At 36.5% G+C, this 17048-nt stretch overlaps 1 protein-coding gene across 1 annotated transcript in view; it reads right to left on the minus strand.

Moving 5' to 3' along the window:
- THSD7B (thrombospondin type 1 domain containing 7B) overlaps positions 1-17048 on the minus strand; it is an 870666-nt gene that overhangs the window by 726896 nt on the left and 126722 nt on the right. The window contains exon 2 of the mRNA XM_032411208.1: positions 16584-16756. Within this exon, the coding sequence (XP_032267099.1) occupies positions 16584-16722 (139 nt within the window). The 5' untranslated portion in view covers positions 16723-16756. The remainder of the gene's footprint in view (positions 1-16583; positions 16757-17048) is intronic.

The raw sequence follows: 17048 nt of genomic DNA on the forward strand, positions 1-17048 counted from the left end.
TGCCCCATCCCCCTGCCCGCCTTCTTTCTCCCTCAAAGGAAATAAATAAATCTTAAAAAAATAATAAAAAATAAATAAATTATTCAATGATTGAATCTTAGGATGAACTTACAATACTCGAGATGTAATATTACAGGTAGGAATATCATAATCCATCTGGCTCTCTGAATTTAACATAAATGCTATTAAGTATCAAACACATTAATGTCTAGTTACTCATAAGCCTGGAATTTCCCCACCAGCAATTCTAGGAACCCCACTTACAACTGTAATATAAACCCACCCAAATGCAATCAACAAGATTCTCACCTAGTTGTTAGTTTTTAAACTTTTAAACACCTCCCACTCTCAGAACACTAAATAGAGCTGTGCTTCACTGGAAACTATAGGCATGATCTTGTATAAAATTGATTTATATTAACTGAAATAGATTGTCCAATTGACTTACCTTATAAAATTGGACATACGTTCCCAGAAGAAAAGTTACAATGTCAAAATAGAGTTTTAAAATCCCATTTAAGAATTCAATAAACATCTTTGCATCATATAGTTCAATGATAAATTGTAGTTACTTGAAGCATATAATAATACACAGTATAGATATACATTAAAACAAAAGCAAGACATTTAACTCCCAAGAAGCTAGAATTATAGAGCATCAGACACGGACTGCAGGATTGATCTTTAAACAGTTTTAAGAAACAGAAAAATAATACCTCTTTCCCTTTCAAACTGGGTACTCTCAATCACATAGGCTAAATACACTGGCCAAGTTTTCTACGTCTTAATAGTCTATTTATTTCACTGTGGGCATTTTTCTTAACATGGTTCATTGGTGCTTTAAAGGATATTTGCTCTTATGGATGTGTTTGCCAGAACAAAGGCTCTTGCCATGATAACAGTACTAGGAGTGGCCTTCTGGACCAGAGAGGTAGCAGTAATCACATTAAAAGGCTCAGTCTCCTATTATATCCTAAGTGAGTTTTAATACTTCTGTTAGGCAAGAAGTGCTGCAAGTAAATTTTACTCATATCTATATTTAATATCCAGAAAGTCTAGAAAATTCTACACAGATGCCTGGTATCATCCATTTTAAATCAGTGAATACCTTAATCACTGAATAATAGGTTTAATAACCAGTCATGGCAAAATACAAGATCTATATAAAGAATCAACCTTATTTCTTTGTACTACCAGTAAACAATCTTAAAATGAAATTAAGAGAACAACCCCATTCAAAATGAATAAAATGCTTATGAATAAGTTTAAAGGAAGTAAAAGGCTTGTAACCTGAAGATTATAAAATGTTACTAGGGGAAATAAAGCAAATGGAGAAACACTTCATGGTCATGGATTGGAAAACTCAATATTGTTAAAACATCAATTCTTTCTAAATTGATCTATAGATTAGGCATAATCCCTATCAAAATTCCATCAGGCTTTCATGCAAGAAGGTTACCAAATGATCCTAAAATGGAAATGGAAATGCAAGAAACTCAGAATAGCAAAAGCAATTTTTAAAAGAACAAAGCTTGGCGTGCTTGGGTGGCTCAATTGGTTAAGCGTACGACTCTTGATTTCAGCTCAAGTCATGATCCCAGGATTGTGAGATGGAGCCTCACGTCAGGCTCCACACTGGGTGTGGAGCCTGCTTAAGATTCTCTCTCCCCATCTCCATCTGCCCCTCCCCCACTGTACTCACTCTCTCCCTCTCTAAATAAATAAATAAGTGGAATAAAGTTGGAGGATTTTCACTTTCCAATTTCTGAACTTCTTATAAAGTTATCAAGATAAAAAAATAATAATAAAAAATAATAAAGTCATCAAGATAAGCTACAGTTATCAAGACAGTGTAATACTGACATAAGGACAGATGTACAGGGATCAATGGAACATAGCTCAAAGTCCAGAAATAAACCCTTTTATTTATGGTCAATTGATGTTCACAAAAATGTCAAGGCAATTCAATGAGCAAAATATAGCCTTTCAACAAATGGTGCTGGTACAACTGGATAGCCACATGTAATAAAATGAAGTTAGATCTTTACCCCACCATATAGAACAGTAATTTAGAATGTATCATAGACCAAAACATAAGAGCTAAAACTATAAAAATTTTAGAAGAAAATATAGGAGAAAATCTTTGAGAACTTGAACAAGGCAAAGATTTCTTAGCTCTGGGGCAAACAGTACAATCTATAAATGAAAAAAAACTGATAAACTGGACTTCAAAATTCAAAACTTTTGACTTCAAAGACACCATTAAAAACCAAAAAGCCGTGGCGCCTGGGTGGCTCAGTCAGTTAAGTGGCTGCCTTCGGCTCGGGTCGTGATCCTAGGGTCCTGGGATCGAGTCCCGCATCGGGCTCCCTGCTCAGCAAGGAGCCTGCTTCTCCCCGGCCTGTTGTTCCCCCTGCTTGTGCTTGCTCTCTCTCTCTCTCGTTCTCTGTCAAATGAATGAATAAAATCTTAAAAAAAAAAAAAAAAAAGCCAAACCACAAACTGAAAGTATTTTAAAATCACATGTCTAACAAAGCAGTTGTATCCAAAACATAAAAGAACTTTTGAAACTCACTAACAAGAATATAACCCAATTTTGAAATGCAAAAAGGATTTGAATATACATTTCACCAAAGAAAATATACAAATGGCTAATAAAGACATATAAAGACAATATCATTAATCATTAATAAAATCCAAATCAAACCCATAATGAGATTCTGTTTCACACTGACTATAATGAATTTAATAAAAAATACAGACAATAATAAATGTTAGCTAGAATATGGAAAAAACATTGGTGGTGGGAACGTAAAATGCATAGCCACTTTGGAAAATCATACGCCATTTCTTAGAGTTAAGAATCTATTTGCCATTCAGCCCAACAATTCCATTCCCAAGAAAAATGAAAATATATGTCCACACCAAGACTTGCACAGGTACATTCACAGCAGCACTATATAGAGTAGCAGAAAAGTGGAAACAACCCAAATGTCCATCAACGTGTGAATGAATAAAAGAATTCTATTAATACAATAAAATATTATACTATTCACCAATACCAAAGAATAAAATATTAATGCATGCTATAATATGAATGAAGTTCAAAAACATCATGCTATGTGAAAGAAGCCAGTCACAAGAGACCGCATCCTGTATGATTCATTTTATATGAAATATCCAGAAAAGGCAAATCTACAGAGACCAAAAGTAGATCAGCGGTTGGGAGTTGGAATGGGGATTAAAGGTAAATAGATTGTGGTGATGGTTGCATAACTTGGTAAATACAGTAAAAATAATTGAAATAACATTTTAAATGAGTAAATTTTTGCATATAAAGTATACTTTAATAAAGTTGTTAAAAATAATCTTTCATACTAATAATTACTAGTAACAGCATAGAATGCTATAAAGAGAAGCCTCTACTTGGCATAAAATATTTGTTTATCTGGGTCATCAACCACCAAAATTACAAGCAATTAACACAAAATCTGGGGAAATAGAGAAGGTGGACATTTTGGGGGTTCATGAGTTTCTCTACTGAGAAAGGCAAACACCATAAGTAGTTCTAAGTTAAAAGTTTCAGGAGAGGAAAACCAAAGACCTTTGCATAATGAAAATTCAAGTAGTGAAAGGTCACTGGGCTAGCCGTGGTCCCATCACTTAATACCCATACTATTCAAACTGAGTTTCCTCCTTGACCTGCCTACAACATCTCAGGCTTTTGTGAGGACAGTATAAGACACACAAAAGAGAAGGCATTATAGTATAATTATATTTTCCCCTATTGCCAAATATCAAGGTGTTCTTGCACTCTTGCTTTCTTTCTCATTTGAGTCTGAAGACAGAAGTCTATCAGACAAACCCATCTAAGTTCAAACCCAGGTTTGGTCAAAAACAGGTCACATATTCTTGGCCCTTAAGAAAGCTTTGAGACTGTATTCTTCCTGGTAATTGTTTTGGATAGCATCCCATAGCTCTTGCCTTGAAAACAATAAAATAGAATTTTATGAATGGAAATGTCAGGGGACAATATTTATTGGAGGTTTAGTATTTGAAACAGCTAAGGTGCATGGGGAATGCCACTAAAATTAAACAATAAAATGACAATTTAAAAAATACTTATTTTAGAAAATAAACTTTAAAGTAGAGAAAAAGAATATCCCATCACCTCTCAAGAGAAATGATATTCATTATACCTTCACGTCTATCTGTCCAAATTAAATTGTGTTTCACCTTTCAGAAGTTGGGAGGAACAGGGCATAATCTCTCACTGTAGCATTCATTTAATAGCGATAAAAGAGTAGCACTGAATACTTAACATGACTTTGATCAAGCAATATTTGCTTTTTTGTTTCCAGTTGATTCCTTTTTATTACTCAATTTGGTTTTTAAGACATCTCATGATTCTGGTGGCAAGAGTGAACACTTTTTGTGAAGCGAACCTAATTTTCACAATAAGTGCTGACAGATCCTGGGGGGCCTAGGCCCGGGGGAGACCCCTTTGGCTGTCATCAACAGCCCACACCTCATCGACAAGTCATTTATTGGTCTAGTTCACAGGATGTCCTCAGGTCTCTGGCTCTGCATCTTTACTTTGAGTATAGAAAATGTACTTTGAGTATGTACTATAGAATGCAAACTATATTTTACAAACATTTTCTCATTTATACTCCATTTACTGAGGAGAAAGCAAAGGCATAAAGTTAAGGTCACACACAGCTTGGTTTAGCACCCAGACACTCTGACTGTGGGGTCCATGTTCTGGACCACTCCATCAGCCTGCTTAATATGTAGTGTCTGCATCTTTATCACTTATAGGTTCTTTACAAATAAAGCTAAGTAATTAAGCCTCAAAATGGTTTTCTAAAGAAGATTTAAAATGCAGTCACTCCTTTTCAACACAGTGCATATACTTAGCAACAAAAATCTTTGAACAGCTGCATTCAATTAAAAAATTATTAATCCTGAGGAAAAATCCACACACACACACAAAAACATATCCATATGCTATTCTTATCATTTCTTATGTTCCATTTGTAGTAACATGTAGTCATGAATGAAATCCACCATTGGGTGATAAAACTACTTATTTCCACATTAGCTTATTATTTTCCTCTTTTGGGGGGATCAATGTAAGGGGATAACAATATCACAGACTCCCTACATGAACCACAGTTTGGTTACTATAGTAACTCCAAGGAAGCAAAGGAACAAAAGAATGAGATGGTTAATTCATATTCATACTTTTGCTATGAAAATAAGCTTCAAAAGTACATAGCATTAAAGAGAGTAGTAAATATGAATGGTGTTAAATGTATACTTTTTAAAGATTTTATTTTATTTTGTTTATTTTATTTGAGAGAAAGAGAGCACAAGAGCGGGAGGGAGGGAGGGGTGCAGAGGGAGAAGCAGACTCTAGGCTGAGCAGGGAGCCCTACGTGTGAGGCTCCATCCCAGGACCCTGGGATCATGACCTGAGCCAAAGGCAGACACTTAACTTACTGAGCTACCCAGGTGCCTTAAATGTATACCTTTGAGTTATTTTTCTCTGAGTCTCAGATATTATCTAATGTCTGCAGCACAGATGTCATCTCTCCTCTGGAGAACTTTGTGGATATATTAAAACAAGTGTATGAATTGAGTAAATCTATAATCAACCTACAAAAAGGCAGGCTTTTGTTTTTCTTATTTGTTTTTGATCAAGATTGACTATGCTTTATGGTACCTAAGGTGATGAGCATGAAGATGTTTATAAAATAAGCTTTTAAGTTTGCTTTTATGAATTCATAATACTGTCTTGTAGCCTTTAATTCATGTTTCAATCCCACTTTGATAGATCTCACTTGTTTTCATTTTTGACTTTTGTATTTCTTTCCATGGAAGTCTCTATTTTCCTAGTTAAGAATAATTCAAACGTATGTTAAGTATCAAAATTCTACCACGGAAGAAAAAGTTGAAGGGAGATATTTCCAGGTGGCCATAAAGGAATTTTCCATTGATAATCTGACCTCCAGAGATTAATCACCAATCCAATAGCTCAGTCCAACCCAAAGCATACAGAGCCAATAAACATCCAAATTAAATTTTAAAAATTTTAGCCCAGGCACAGTTAGGTTGGCCAGTTAACTTTATCAGAGACAGATTTTGTAATGCATGCTCAAAGAGAGTAACTGAGTCAATCACCATAAAAAATTAACATTTTGACACCCTTTCCATTCCAGAATAAATAGCCTTTAGTAGAATTGGCAGAAAAGTAAGTGAGAAGACTTCCCATTAACTCAGGGAACATGACACATGTATAGATTTTCACTCCTAATACCCCCCTGTAACGACAATAAAGGCATTAAATGATATAACTCAATAAGGGTCAAAAACATGTAGAGTAAGAGGTGCAGAACAGTTGGCAATAAATTCTGGAGCACAGAGAGTGGATTGAGGAGCAGGAAGTGACCTGACAATGTAAAGAGTGTTGAAGATTAGGTGCTTACAGAAGAGTATGGGAGCAACAAGAGAAAAAGCCAATCTATACTTGCAGAATGTTGGGAAGACTTGGGACCTAGGGGCACCAGAAAGGAGTAAGGCTTGTGGCTTGACGGGGGCAATAATTAAAAGTCTATAAAGAATATTAATTAGCCCCACAGAGGCCTCTCTCTGTTCCTTCCTCAATCTCGGCAGGAAAACAGACAGCAAAATTCATCTCATTAAGAGAACGTTTTTGAGGACAGCATACACCGTGGAAGACAAGGATGAGGTATGGTATTCAAAAGAGAGGAGTTAAGTGAAATGTTGAGGACTCAACGTTGAGCCACGTCTGCCAAGACTTTAGCCCTGGGCTTTTCAGTAGTGCAGTGTAGGCAGTCAAGGAAATGTTCATTTCAGGAGACGAGGGGACAATGGTTAATTTTATGTGTCAACTTGATTAGACAACAGGATGCCCAGATATTTGGTTAAACATTATTTACTGGCATATCTGTGAGGGTGTTTCTGAGATTAACATTTGAATCAGTAAACTGAGTAAAGCAGACTTCCCTCACCACTTTGGACAGGCATCCTCCAATCCATTCAGGGCCTGAACAGAACAAAAGGACAGAGGAAAGAAAAATTCACTCTCTGCCTGACTTCTTGAGCTGAGACACTGTTCTGCATTTGAACTGGGATTTGCACCATTGGCTCCCCTGGTTCTCAGCTTTTAGGCTCAAACTGAAACTACAGCATGGATTTCTGGGGCCTCCAGATGGCAGATCATGGGATTTCTTAGCCTCCATAAACACATGAGCCAATTCCTTATCATAGATAGATAATATATAATCTCTCTCCCTCTGCCCTCTTCTCTCCCCATCCCCACAATACACACACACACACACACACACACACACACACACACACACATACATATAATGTATATATGTTATATGCTCTGTTTCTCTGGAAACAGGGTAATCCAGACACTAAATAGCCCCTGTAATCAAGACTGTTAATCATGACAAAATCTATTTTCCCTTCTTACATGGCTGCCAAACCACAGGCTACATTTTCCACCTTCCCTTGTGGCTATAAGTGACCACAAGACTACATTCTCACCAATGGAATATGAACAGAAGTGATGGATCATGGCAAATTTAAAACATAGTTGCAAATTATTTGCCTCTCCCCCATCAAAAGATGGAACCTAAGTTCCTTCCTTAGAGATTCTCTTGTAACCAACAGAATGTGGCAGAACTGACCATGCATGGCTCCTAGTTTAGGTTAGAAAAAGCCACACCACTCCTGCCTAGGTCTCTTTGGAAGTTTGCTCTGAGAGTCCTCAGCTACCATGTGAGAATTCTGGCTACCCTGAAGCCTCAATATGGAGAGACCATGCACACAGACCACATAGAGAGAAAGAGATACCTAGAGGCCCAGCTATTCCAACCCCAGCTGTTTGAGACTTTCCAAGCTGGGTATCTCATATGTGAATGAGGAAGCCTTCCACGTGACTCAGTCCCTGCCACCATCCGAATGCAACAGCATAAGAGACCCCAAGTGAGAACACCCGCCCATCCCCCTCCCCCGCAGATGTGTGAGTAAACTTGATGACTGTTTTGTGTGAAACCATTATTTTGGAGTAGGCTGTTGCACAGAAACAGAGAAATGAAACATGTATGGAACTTCCATGTTACTTGTTGGAGTTAACTTTTTCTTCTTTTTTTATGATTATACTTTTTATTCCTAAGAACGATGTTTAAAATATGAAATAATTTCAGGGGCGCCTGGGTGGCTCAGTCGTTAAACGTCTGCCTTCGGCTCAGGTCATGATCCCAGGGTCCTGGGATCGAGCCCCACATCGGGCTCCCTGCTCCGCGGGAAGCCTGCTTCTCTCTCTCTCCCACTCCCCCTGCTTGTGTTCCCTCTCTCGCTGTGTCTCTCTCTGTCAAATAAATAAATAAAATCTTTTAAAAAAATAAAAATAAAAAAAAAAATAAAATATGAAATCATTTCAAATTAATAATAGAAGTTAATTTTCGATTAACTAGAACATGGAAATGACTGTGATGTAGCCCGGATAGGCAGAGGAGGATAATATCCTTCCACAAGACAGAAAAAAAACCACACATGGCTGAAGGACTATATGTTGCAGAATCACTAATCAATCTGGACCACTAACATTATGAGACCTTCCCCAGAGAGCAACAAGAGGTGCTATTGTTTTTAAGCCACTGAACTTGGGAGTATCTTTGTTACAGCAGCTTAGCCTTCACCTTAAATAATACCCATATTAAGACCCAGAGTAAAGCTCTTTAGGCTGAGGGATATAGAATTTTGAGGAACCTATTCTCCAATAAAAAAGCCAGCTCATCACTCAGAGAAGCCTGATGATGAAGCCCAAGCTGAGTCAGATATGCAGAATGCCCCAACAGCTTTTAGTGCTTCACTCTTGGAAAACAGTAAGGAGATAGACAATAATCAATTGACATTAAAAGAAAGCTCCCCACATCAGAGACCATGATCAAATAAACACATGAATAAAAGAGAAGAAGAAATTTAGAGGAAGCATAAATGGTACAGAGAATGAAAGGGAAAAAATTAAATTAATATTAACATAGGTGCACTAAAAAAATATAATCAGAGAAGACGAGGTCTTAGAAATCAAAAAATGTGATATTGAAATATGTTCAAAGGAAAGGCTAAAAGATTAAGTAGAATCAATATTTTAGAAATTAAAATAAAAATACAAACAAAAGAAAGCAAAAGAAAAAACAGGAGAAATATCTAAAAATTGAAGATCAGCTAGAGAGTTGAAATATCTGTCTGAGAAGTTTCAGGAGGGAGAAAATCACATACATAATAAATCTCAGAACTGTAGAGCCTGAGCATGTTAATTAAAATATCCTCTTAATGTTCAGCACACTAAGGAGAAAAGACTTACCCCAAAGTATATTATCATGAAATTTCAGAACTTCCTGCAAAAAAAGAAGGATCCAGAAAGAGGAAAACAAGCAAGTAATGTACGAAGAGATGAGATCAGAATAACATCAAACTTCTTAGTAACAACACCAGAAGCTAAAATACAGGGAGGCAAAACCTTCAAAATTCTGAATTGTACTATGTACACTTCATACATCCCCACATCAGAGACCATGATCAAAACAAACACATGAATAAAAGAGAAGAAGAAATTTAAAGGAAGCATAAATGGTACAGTACACTGCTCTTTAACCTTGAACTCCATACCCAAGCTATCAGTCAAGTGTATGACAACTACAGAAACACTTTCAGACACGAAAAATTACTTCCAATGTACCCTGTGTTAGCAGTTTTACCAGATAAGTTTGGCAGTTCTAGAAAATAAAGCAATAAAGGCAAAGAAGAGAAACAGAACAGGGACCACAAGGTTCCAGGTGAAAAAAATGAAGGAATATTCTAAAGAAAACAAGAGTGGAAAGATCTCCCAAAGCAAAAATATGGTAGAGTGCTTGCAACCATGCTTAAGTGCTTCAAAAAAATTAACAATAGGCATGTGACCCATCAAATGCAGCACTGGGGAAAAGACATCAATAGGCTCAAAGAAGGTGAAACCAAAGAAAATAATGAGGCAGTGTTTTACTTCTGTGTCAAACAAAAAACTGAAAAGAAGGGACACAGAAGCAAAGTACACTGCTTGGCTCAACAGAGAACAATATCTATGTAAAAATAATCACATAAACACTGCTCACTGATTTAAAGATTTTGATCTCACCCGTTTGAAGGGGGGTAGTAAGGAGGGAAAGTGGCAGGGAGATAAGGGATACATCCTCAACTAACATAACAGAAAATCAATAGGAAATATCGACTATGTATAAACCAAGAACTCTCAATAATAAGCAGATGGCTTAGAAATATGGAGGGGAACATCAGAATAAACAGCAAAAAGAGCTGGAAGTGGCTGCCTCTGTGAAAATGAACCGGGAGGCAACATGTGACTGTAATGCATCATCATAAGAATTAGAGTAACAGTAAATTTCTAACTATGCACCTCTTCCTCTTTATAAAAACATGTCTTCAAGATCTTTTTCCAGAGATGATCAGAAAGGGTCCTGGAACCAAGCAACAAGGAAATATGGATCATTTATTTTTATATTTACTGATTCAGAAGTCTGACTTTGGCTTTTATTAATTTTATATTCTCTCCTCAGTATTTCTTTCAAGTTCTAGAATAACAGGAATCATACCTTCTATCTCTTCAGTCTCATCACTTTCCAACCCTCTTAAATATACATATATACACAAACAAACCCACAGAAGACAGTTCCCCTCATTCTGCAAGTACTTAATGTGCTGGGAATATTTCATGCAACAGTTACCTATGCTCTAGGTACCTGGAACAAACCTATGAATAAAATCAGCAAAATCCCTGTCCTCAGAGAGTGTGCATTATGGTATTACTTAGGGAAAAAAAGCAAAATAATTTATTTTTATATTATTTAAATAATATAGACTTTTTCTGACTTAATAGGAGCATTATAAAATTAGTACCTGTGGTCTCTAAGGAAAAATAATTAGAATTTTTAGAAGTGAATCCCATGCCATATAGGTCTATGCTTTTTGATATCACAGAAATCACACCATTGAGTCTATATTATGTTACGTACATGTCTCTAAGACAAATTAATATCCATAGAAATAATTAAAATGATTTCAATTTAATCAAATTCTCAAAAGAAATATTTCATGGACATAGTCAAAAAATTAGCTCTCTCCTAAGAACATTTTATTTTCCTAGGATTCCTAAACTTTAAATATTTATTTTTTTTCTTAGAGTGCTTTCAACACTGAAAATATTATTATTTAAGCTATAATTAAATATTATCCTATGTAAGATCCTTTTTCCTTATACAATGTCATTTTCATAATCCCCCCTTTTTTTCCCCAAAACAATTAATTCCAACTTACCTACTTAGTTCTTAGAACATGAGTCATTATTCTCACCTTTTTTATTCACTGGGAAGGAGCTACTGAAATTAAAGCTTTCTTAGAGTCTGTCATATAGAAAGTTTTAGACCTAAAAAGTTAGTGAAATTACTTATGACCATTTATTAATAAAATATGTTTAACTGTCAAACCTATCTCCCCTTTTCTGTGTGTTTAAGGAACAAAAGTATGCAAAAATTAGATAACATAAAAGCAAGGATATTGTAAGCATTGAATTATTATTAGTAATGATAAAAATAATAGCTAACATTTATTGAGTAGGTATACTATACACAGGTATTTCAATATACTGTTTTACTTAACATTCAGAAGAGTCCCATGAATTATTTATTACCCTCATTTTTGGATGGATAAATAGGGCTGAGAGAAGTTAAAGAACTCTCTCCTCTTTAGATACTTGGGATTCGAATACGGGTCTGCCTGTGTACAAAGCTCTAGCTCTTTCTCATCTACTCAATGGATCTCTTAGGATGACTTAAGGCTATTAAAAGAACTTCTCACAAAGAGACAAATGCAATTTTTTTTTCTTTTCATACCTTATTATTCATTGCAAAACTTGTTTTCCAGTCTTTTTATAAACTCACTTGCAAAATGTAATTTGTAGTGATGAAAACGTTCTGGAACTAGGGAGTGGTGACGTCTCCACCAACTGTGAACATACTAAATGTCGCTGAATTGTATACTTCAAAATGGTTACAATGGTAAAGTTTATGTTATGTGTATTTTACTACTCTAATTTTTAATGTCCTTTGGCTCCATGACAGCTCCTTCACACTGAGCCCGTATTAAGTGGCAGAAGACCCACTCATCCAGCTGCACAGGGCAAAGTCTCAGTGCCACCCCTGAATCTCTTTGCTTCCCTGCCCCTGCATATTAGTAAGTCATGATGCTTTACCTTCCATCAGGGTTTCTCCGTCTGGGTACTATTGACACTTGGGGGCCTGGTAATTGTTGTGGGGGCTGTCCTACGGCTTCTACACATGGTTGTCAGTAGCTCGCCCCAGTTGTGACAACCAGAAAAGTCCCCTGCTGCGCAAAATCACCCCTGGTTGAAAACCAGGGCCTTAAATATATCCAGAATTCAATCTCCTCACCACCTTCACCGCCATGACCTCGGATCAAGCTATTACCATCATTCCTCGTTATTTTTACAGAAGCCTCCTAACTGGCCTCCCCACTTCCACCATTTTTAACTGACCACCCACAATGATTCTACTAAAATCTTATTAGTAGATCATGTCACCCCGGTGTCTTTCTGCCTCACCCGGAGCAAAAGCCAAATTGTAATGTTGGCCTCTGAGGACATACCTGATTTGGGCCCCGTTCCATCTCGGACCTGAGCTGTAACTGTCCCCCAGGCTCACTCTGTCCCAGCAGGCTGGCCTCTTCTCTGGTCCCCAAACTTGTCTCACACACTCCTGCCTCAGGGCCTTGTGCCTTTGCTGTTCCCTTCATCTGGAAAATTCTTTACCTGTCTCCCCATGGCTGGCTCCCTTCTCCCTTCAAGTCTTTATTCAAACTCACCTCCTCGGGGAGGCACCCCACAGCCCACCTGCTGGTGTTTCGGCCGCACACCTCTCGTTGCATATCCCTCTTCCTTTCCTTCTCTTTCCTTACAAACATTTACCACCATCTAGCATACTGTTTATTCACCTTCTTAATCGTGTTCGTTACCCCATTCCTTTGTCTGTTTTATTCTCAGTTTATCTCACGTGCTTGTAAAAGTGCATGACACACAATAAGGACTCGACAGGTATTAGTGGACTGAATGAACCCCTTAGAACCAATACTGAGAAATGTTTTGAGACCACTAATTACTTTGGCTTCAGAAACCATGCTCTGTTCATCTCTACAAAGCATGCAGACATGAACAGTTATATATTTACTTAAAGCAACAAGCAACATCACTCCTTAGCTGGTACTCTTGCTGACACAATCCTTCTTCCTTGGCATGGATGGCAGATTGCTTGACACTAAATATAGATCAGAGGATCTCATCACAATGATGACAGGCATTCAACAGCCTTGCCAGATCAATGACCCCACAGCCTACAGCTCACCAGACTTTCTCTCAGTACAGAAATCCTTAGCAACATAATGCGCCACTCACTTATTATTCATCAATCCATTGTTTGTCCAAAGCCAGGAGTCACTTAGAAATGCCTCCAATTAGGATGAGGTTGACTAACAGCTCATCTATGGACTCAAGGGAAAACAAAAGACACTAACAAAAAGCTTAAGTTGTTAATACTACAATCTAAACCCAGAGAATGGTTTCTAGGTTTCTAAAATATACTTACCTGGGTCTCCTGGCAAAGCTGTTCAAATTTCAGAATACACTGGACCTGAGTTGTCAGATTTGATAACATACTCCAAAAATGTAACTGATGTCACCTGCAATACAGGTTCTTTTTTTTTCAAATCCACATAAAATATAATAGACTCACGTATAAGCACATTAACAGATTCTAATATGTTGAAATTGCCTTTGAAGGTAATGACCCAGAATTGCTCTAATGCATATGACTCCTCAAAAGGATGTATTGTTTACCTTTACAATAGTGTTGCATTCATGTCACTCTAATTTATAGTAGCAAAACACTAAAAATTGCTAAAATGCCAAGCAATAGAAGAAGAAAAGATGAAAGCCACAAGGCACTGGTTAAATAAATTATTGAATAAAAATACAAAACAATACTATGTAACTATTAAAAGATGAAATTGACCCATGTGCACTAATAGGTAATGTTCATCAAGACATCATTATGTGATCAAAGCAAGCTGCAAACAGAAGTGCATAGTATGATTCTGATTGTATGAAGCAAAGTGTGTGTACATATGTACATACATGCATGTATGAATTAGATATTTTCAGGACCACCTTCTCCACCATTCTCTACTCTGCTCCCTGCCCAGGAGGCTGGTCAGTATAGATAAATCAATGGGGTCCCTTGCCTTGTGGTTTCTGGTTGGATTCAGCCAATGAGAGCCCTGGCAGGAGATGTGAGGGCAAGGGCTGTTCATTCCCCTGGCCCCTTTCCTACTTCTCACTGCAGATTGGTTATATCTCTCTAAAGGTCATGACATCTGTTGGGCATCCTCTCCATAAAGTTTTCTCTCCAGATTCCAGAAACCGCTTCCTTTCTTTGCCCCTGCAGATCCAGAAGTCGTAAAGATTGACACTAGCTCATGGGCACTCCACAATTCGTAGTCCTTTTATTAAACTGCTCCCAATGACTTTCTTTGCGTATACTCTTTCTTTTTTGTCAGAACCTTACATAATAATAATACTAATACTTTGTGTGTGTCTGTGTGTATCTTATGTGGTTTATATCCACACATATGCATGGAGATGTACTTACATGTGCAGAGAAAATCTCTAAAGGATACATAAGAGATTGGAGAATGGAATATATAGTCTGGACTTTGGCTTTTCATTTTGTATCTTTTAAATTTTTTCTACTTTTAAAATATCTGGTCATATACAAGTAATAAATTTGTAATTTCGAAGCAAACCCAAATGGGAAGTATATATTTACTACCTTTTTGATGGCACATTAAGGAGGGAAAAAAGTAATGAATACCAGGGAAAATGACAGTGATGACAGAGATGCTCATTTGGAACAATGCAATATGTCTGATGGGAAGGACTGTATCTCTGAAACTGAAGTTTGACAGTTATCAAAGAATTCATCCACTGCAGCATGGGTCTGTACCATCTTGTTCCAATGACCTGCTTTTAGAAAAGCAGACTTATTTTGAAAATTGGTTTCCAAAGAAGCCCCTTTTCTCCACACCTCTCATTTGTGTTCAGATTTGCTATTTTCCATCTTAATTGCACTTTTTGGGAGAACTTTAGACAAGAGTGAAGTCATATAAACGTGCTCATTTAGATTTGATAAAATGTTTAGCCTTTTGTGATTAAAACAAAATAGCCCCTTCGCAGAATTGCAAGATTGACTTTTAGAACTATTTCCAAAGCTCACTAAAACTACTATGTGGTAAAAAATACAAATCACTAATGTGGTATTAGAGCCCACAATTAAATTAATTTATAAGGGCTTTAGTGCAATTAAATTTCCTCCAGACCATATCTCTAATGGTGCTGGGTTTTTTACTTAATATACTTTAAAGCATAATTTACTTTCATTTTTGCAAAGTCATTTAAATATTACAAACATCACTTTTGTACATATTTCCATGGTGCCACAATACATTTGCAGTCTATTTAATTTACAACTAATGAGAATAAAATGAAAACTCTTTGAGGACCATACATCTTCTACAACATCCCATTCTCCTATTCCAAGATATTAAGTGTATAAGTTATCTGTATTTGCAAGAATGGACTCTTGAAAGAGTAATAAATATTTTAAATGATCTGATTATGAAACTTTAAGAAAATTAAAATCTAGAGCAAAGAAACACATCAGTGATACAAAGAGCCAAGATGTTTAGGGTTCATCATTTAAGATAATAAAGTATTAGCCTTTAAAATTAAAATTAACAGATCTTTTCCACACTCAAATTAAGGAAATACTTAGAGAAGAACATGAGTTATGTACAAGCCTCCAAATTGCAATTAAACTTATTCATATACTTATGTACAAGGTAGCTAAAGATCTCAAAACACATTAAGGAGACTTTATAGTCACAGCTAATGAGCAAAGCTGTTAGGACAATTTTTCATGTTCCAAAACCTAAATATGTAGGATCTATGCTAGAAAATATTCAATAATAAATAGCTAACTAGTTTGTCAGCTAAAAGAAAGAAACATACAGAATTGGTCCAAAGCCTTTTTAGCTGAGGATATCAACTAAATTCAGATGTCATTTTTGCTACAAATGTGCTGCCCAGTGGTGATATATTTGACAAAGGAGAAGCAGATGTAACTATGGAAATCATAACTTTAATTGACAACAACATGAAAATTCAGAAGTATAACAAGCATCACAGATAGAGGTGACAATTATGCCAAAATAAAAATTAAATGTAAGTTTTATTATAAAGAAAAAGAGTCTATCCTTCTTCTTTGGCTATTTCCTACTACTCCAGAAATAAGAACAAGGATGGAAAGATTATTCTTCTCATTAATGAAAACAGGACAAAGGAACAGCCAGGACATTCCTACCTGGTTTCCAGATGAACTGATTATCCTTTTTGCCTTCCAAATGAGCTGCATGGGACAGCAAGAGAGAAAGTAATAGAAATAGCTTCCTCATGCTCCTCCATGACCAGCAAGTGACAGCCAGATTACCCTTTGAAAACATTCTTCAGATTTTCAGCCTCTTGGCTTGCCTATTCCTAAAAAAACAGAAACAGAAGCAAAAAAAGGAAAAGAAAGAAAACCAGGTAAGTTTCTTCTATGCAGAAATTATAAAAACTCACATTGACTGCTAGAACCTTTATCATGATACATTACAAATTTCCCATTACCATACAGAGAGTACAGATACTATTAACATTTTAAGATCAAAGGTTAATTAGCCGTGCTTTCAATTGGAGAAACTACCAGTCCTAAGGACTCCACAGTCCCCCAGTCAGTCTATTTTTGTTTGTAAGAGCAGGGTTGGCAGATACCTGGTCTATTCCCTCC

The sequence above is a fragment of the Phoca vitulina genome, unplaced genomic scaffold, assembly GCF_004348235.1.
Source record: "Phoca vitulina isolate PV1807 unplaced genomic scaffold, GSC_HSeal_1.0 scaffold1, whole genome shotgun sequence".
Lineage (NCBI taxonomy): Eukaryota > Metazoa > Chordata > Mammalia > Carnivora > Phocidae > Phoca > Phoca vitulina.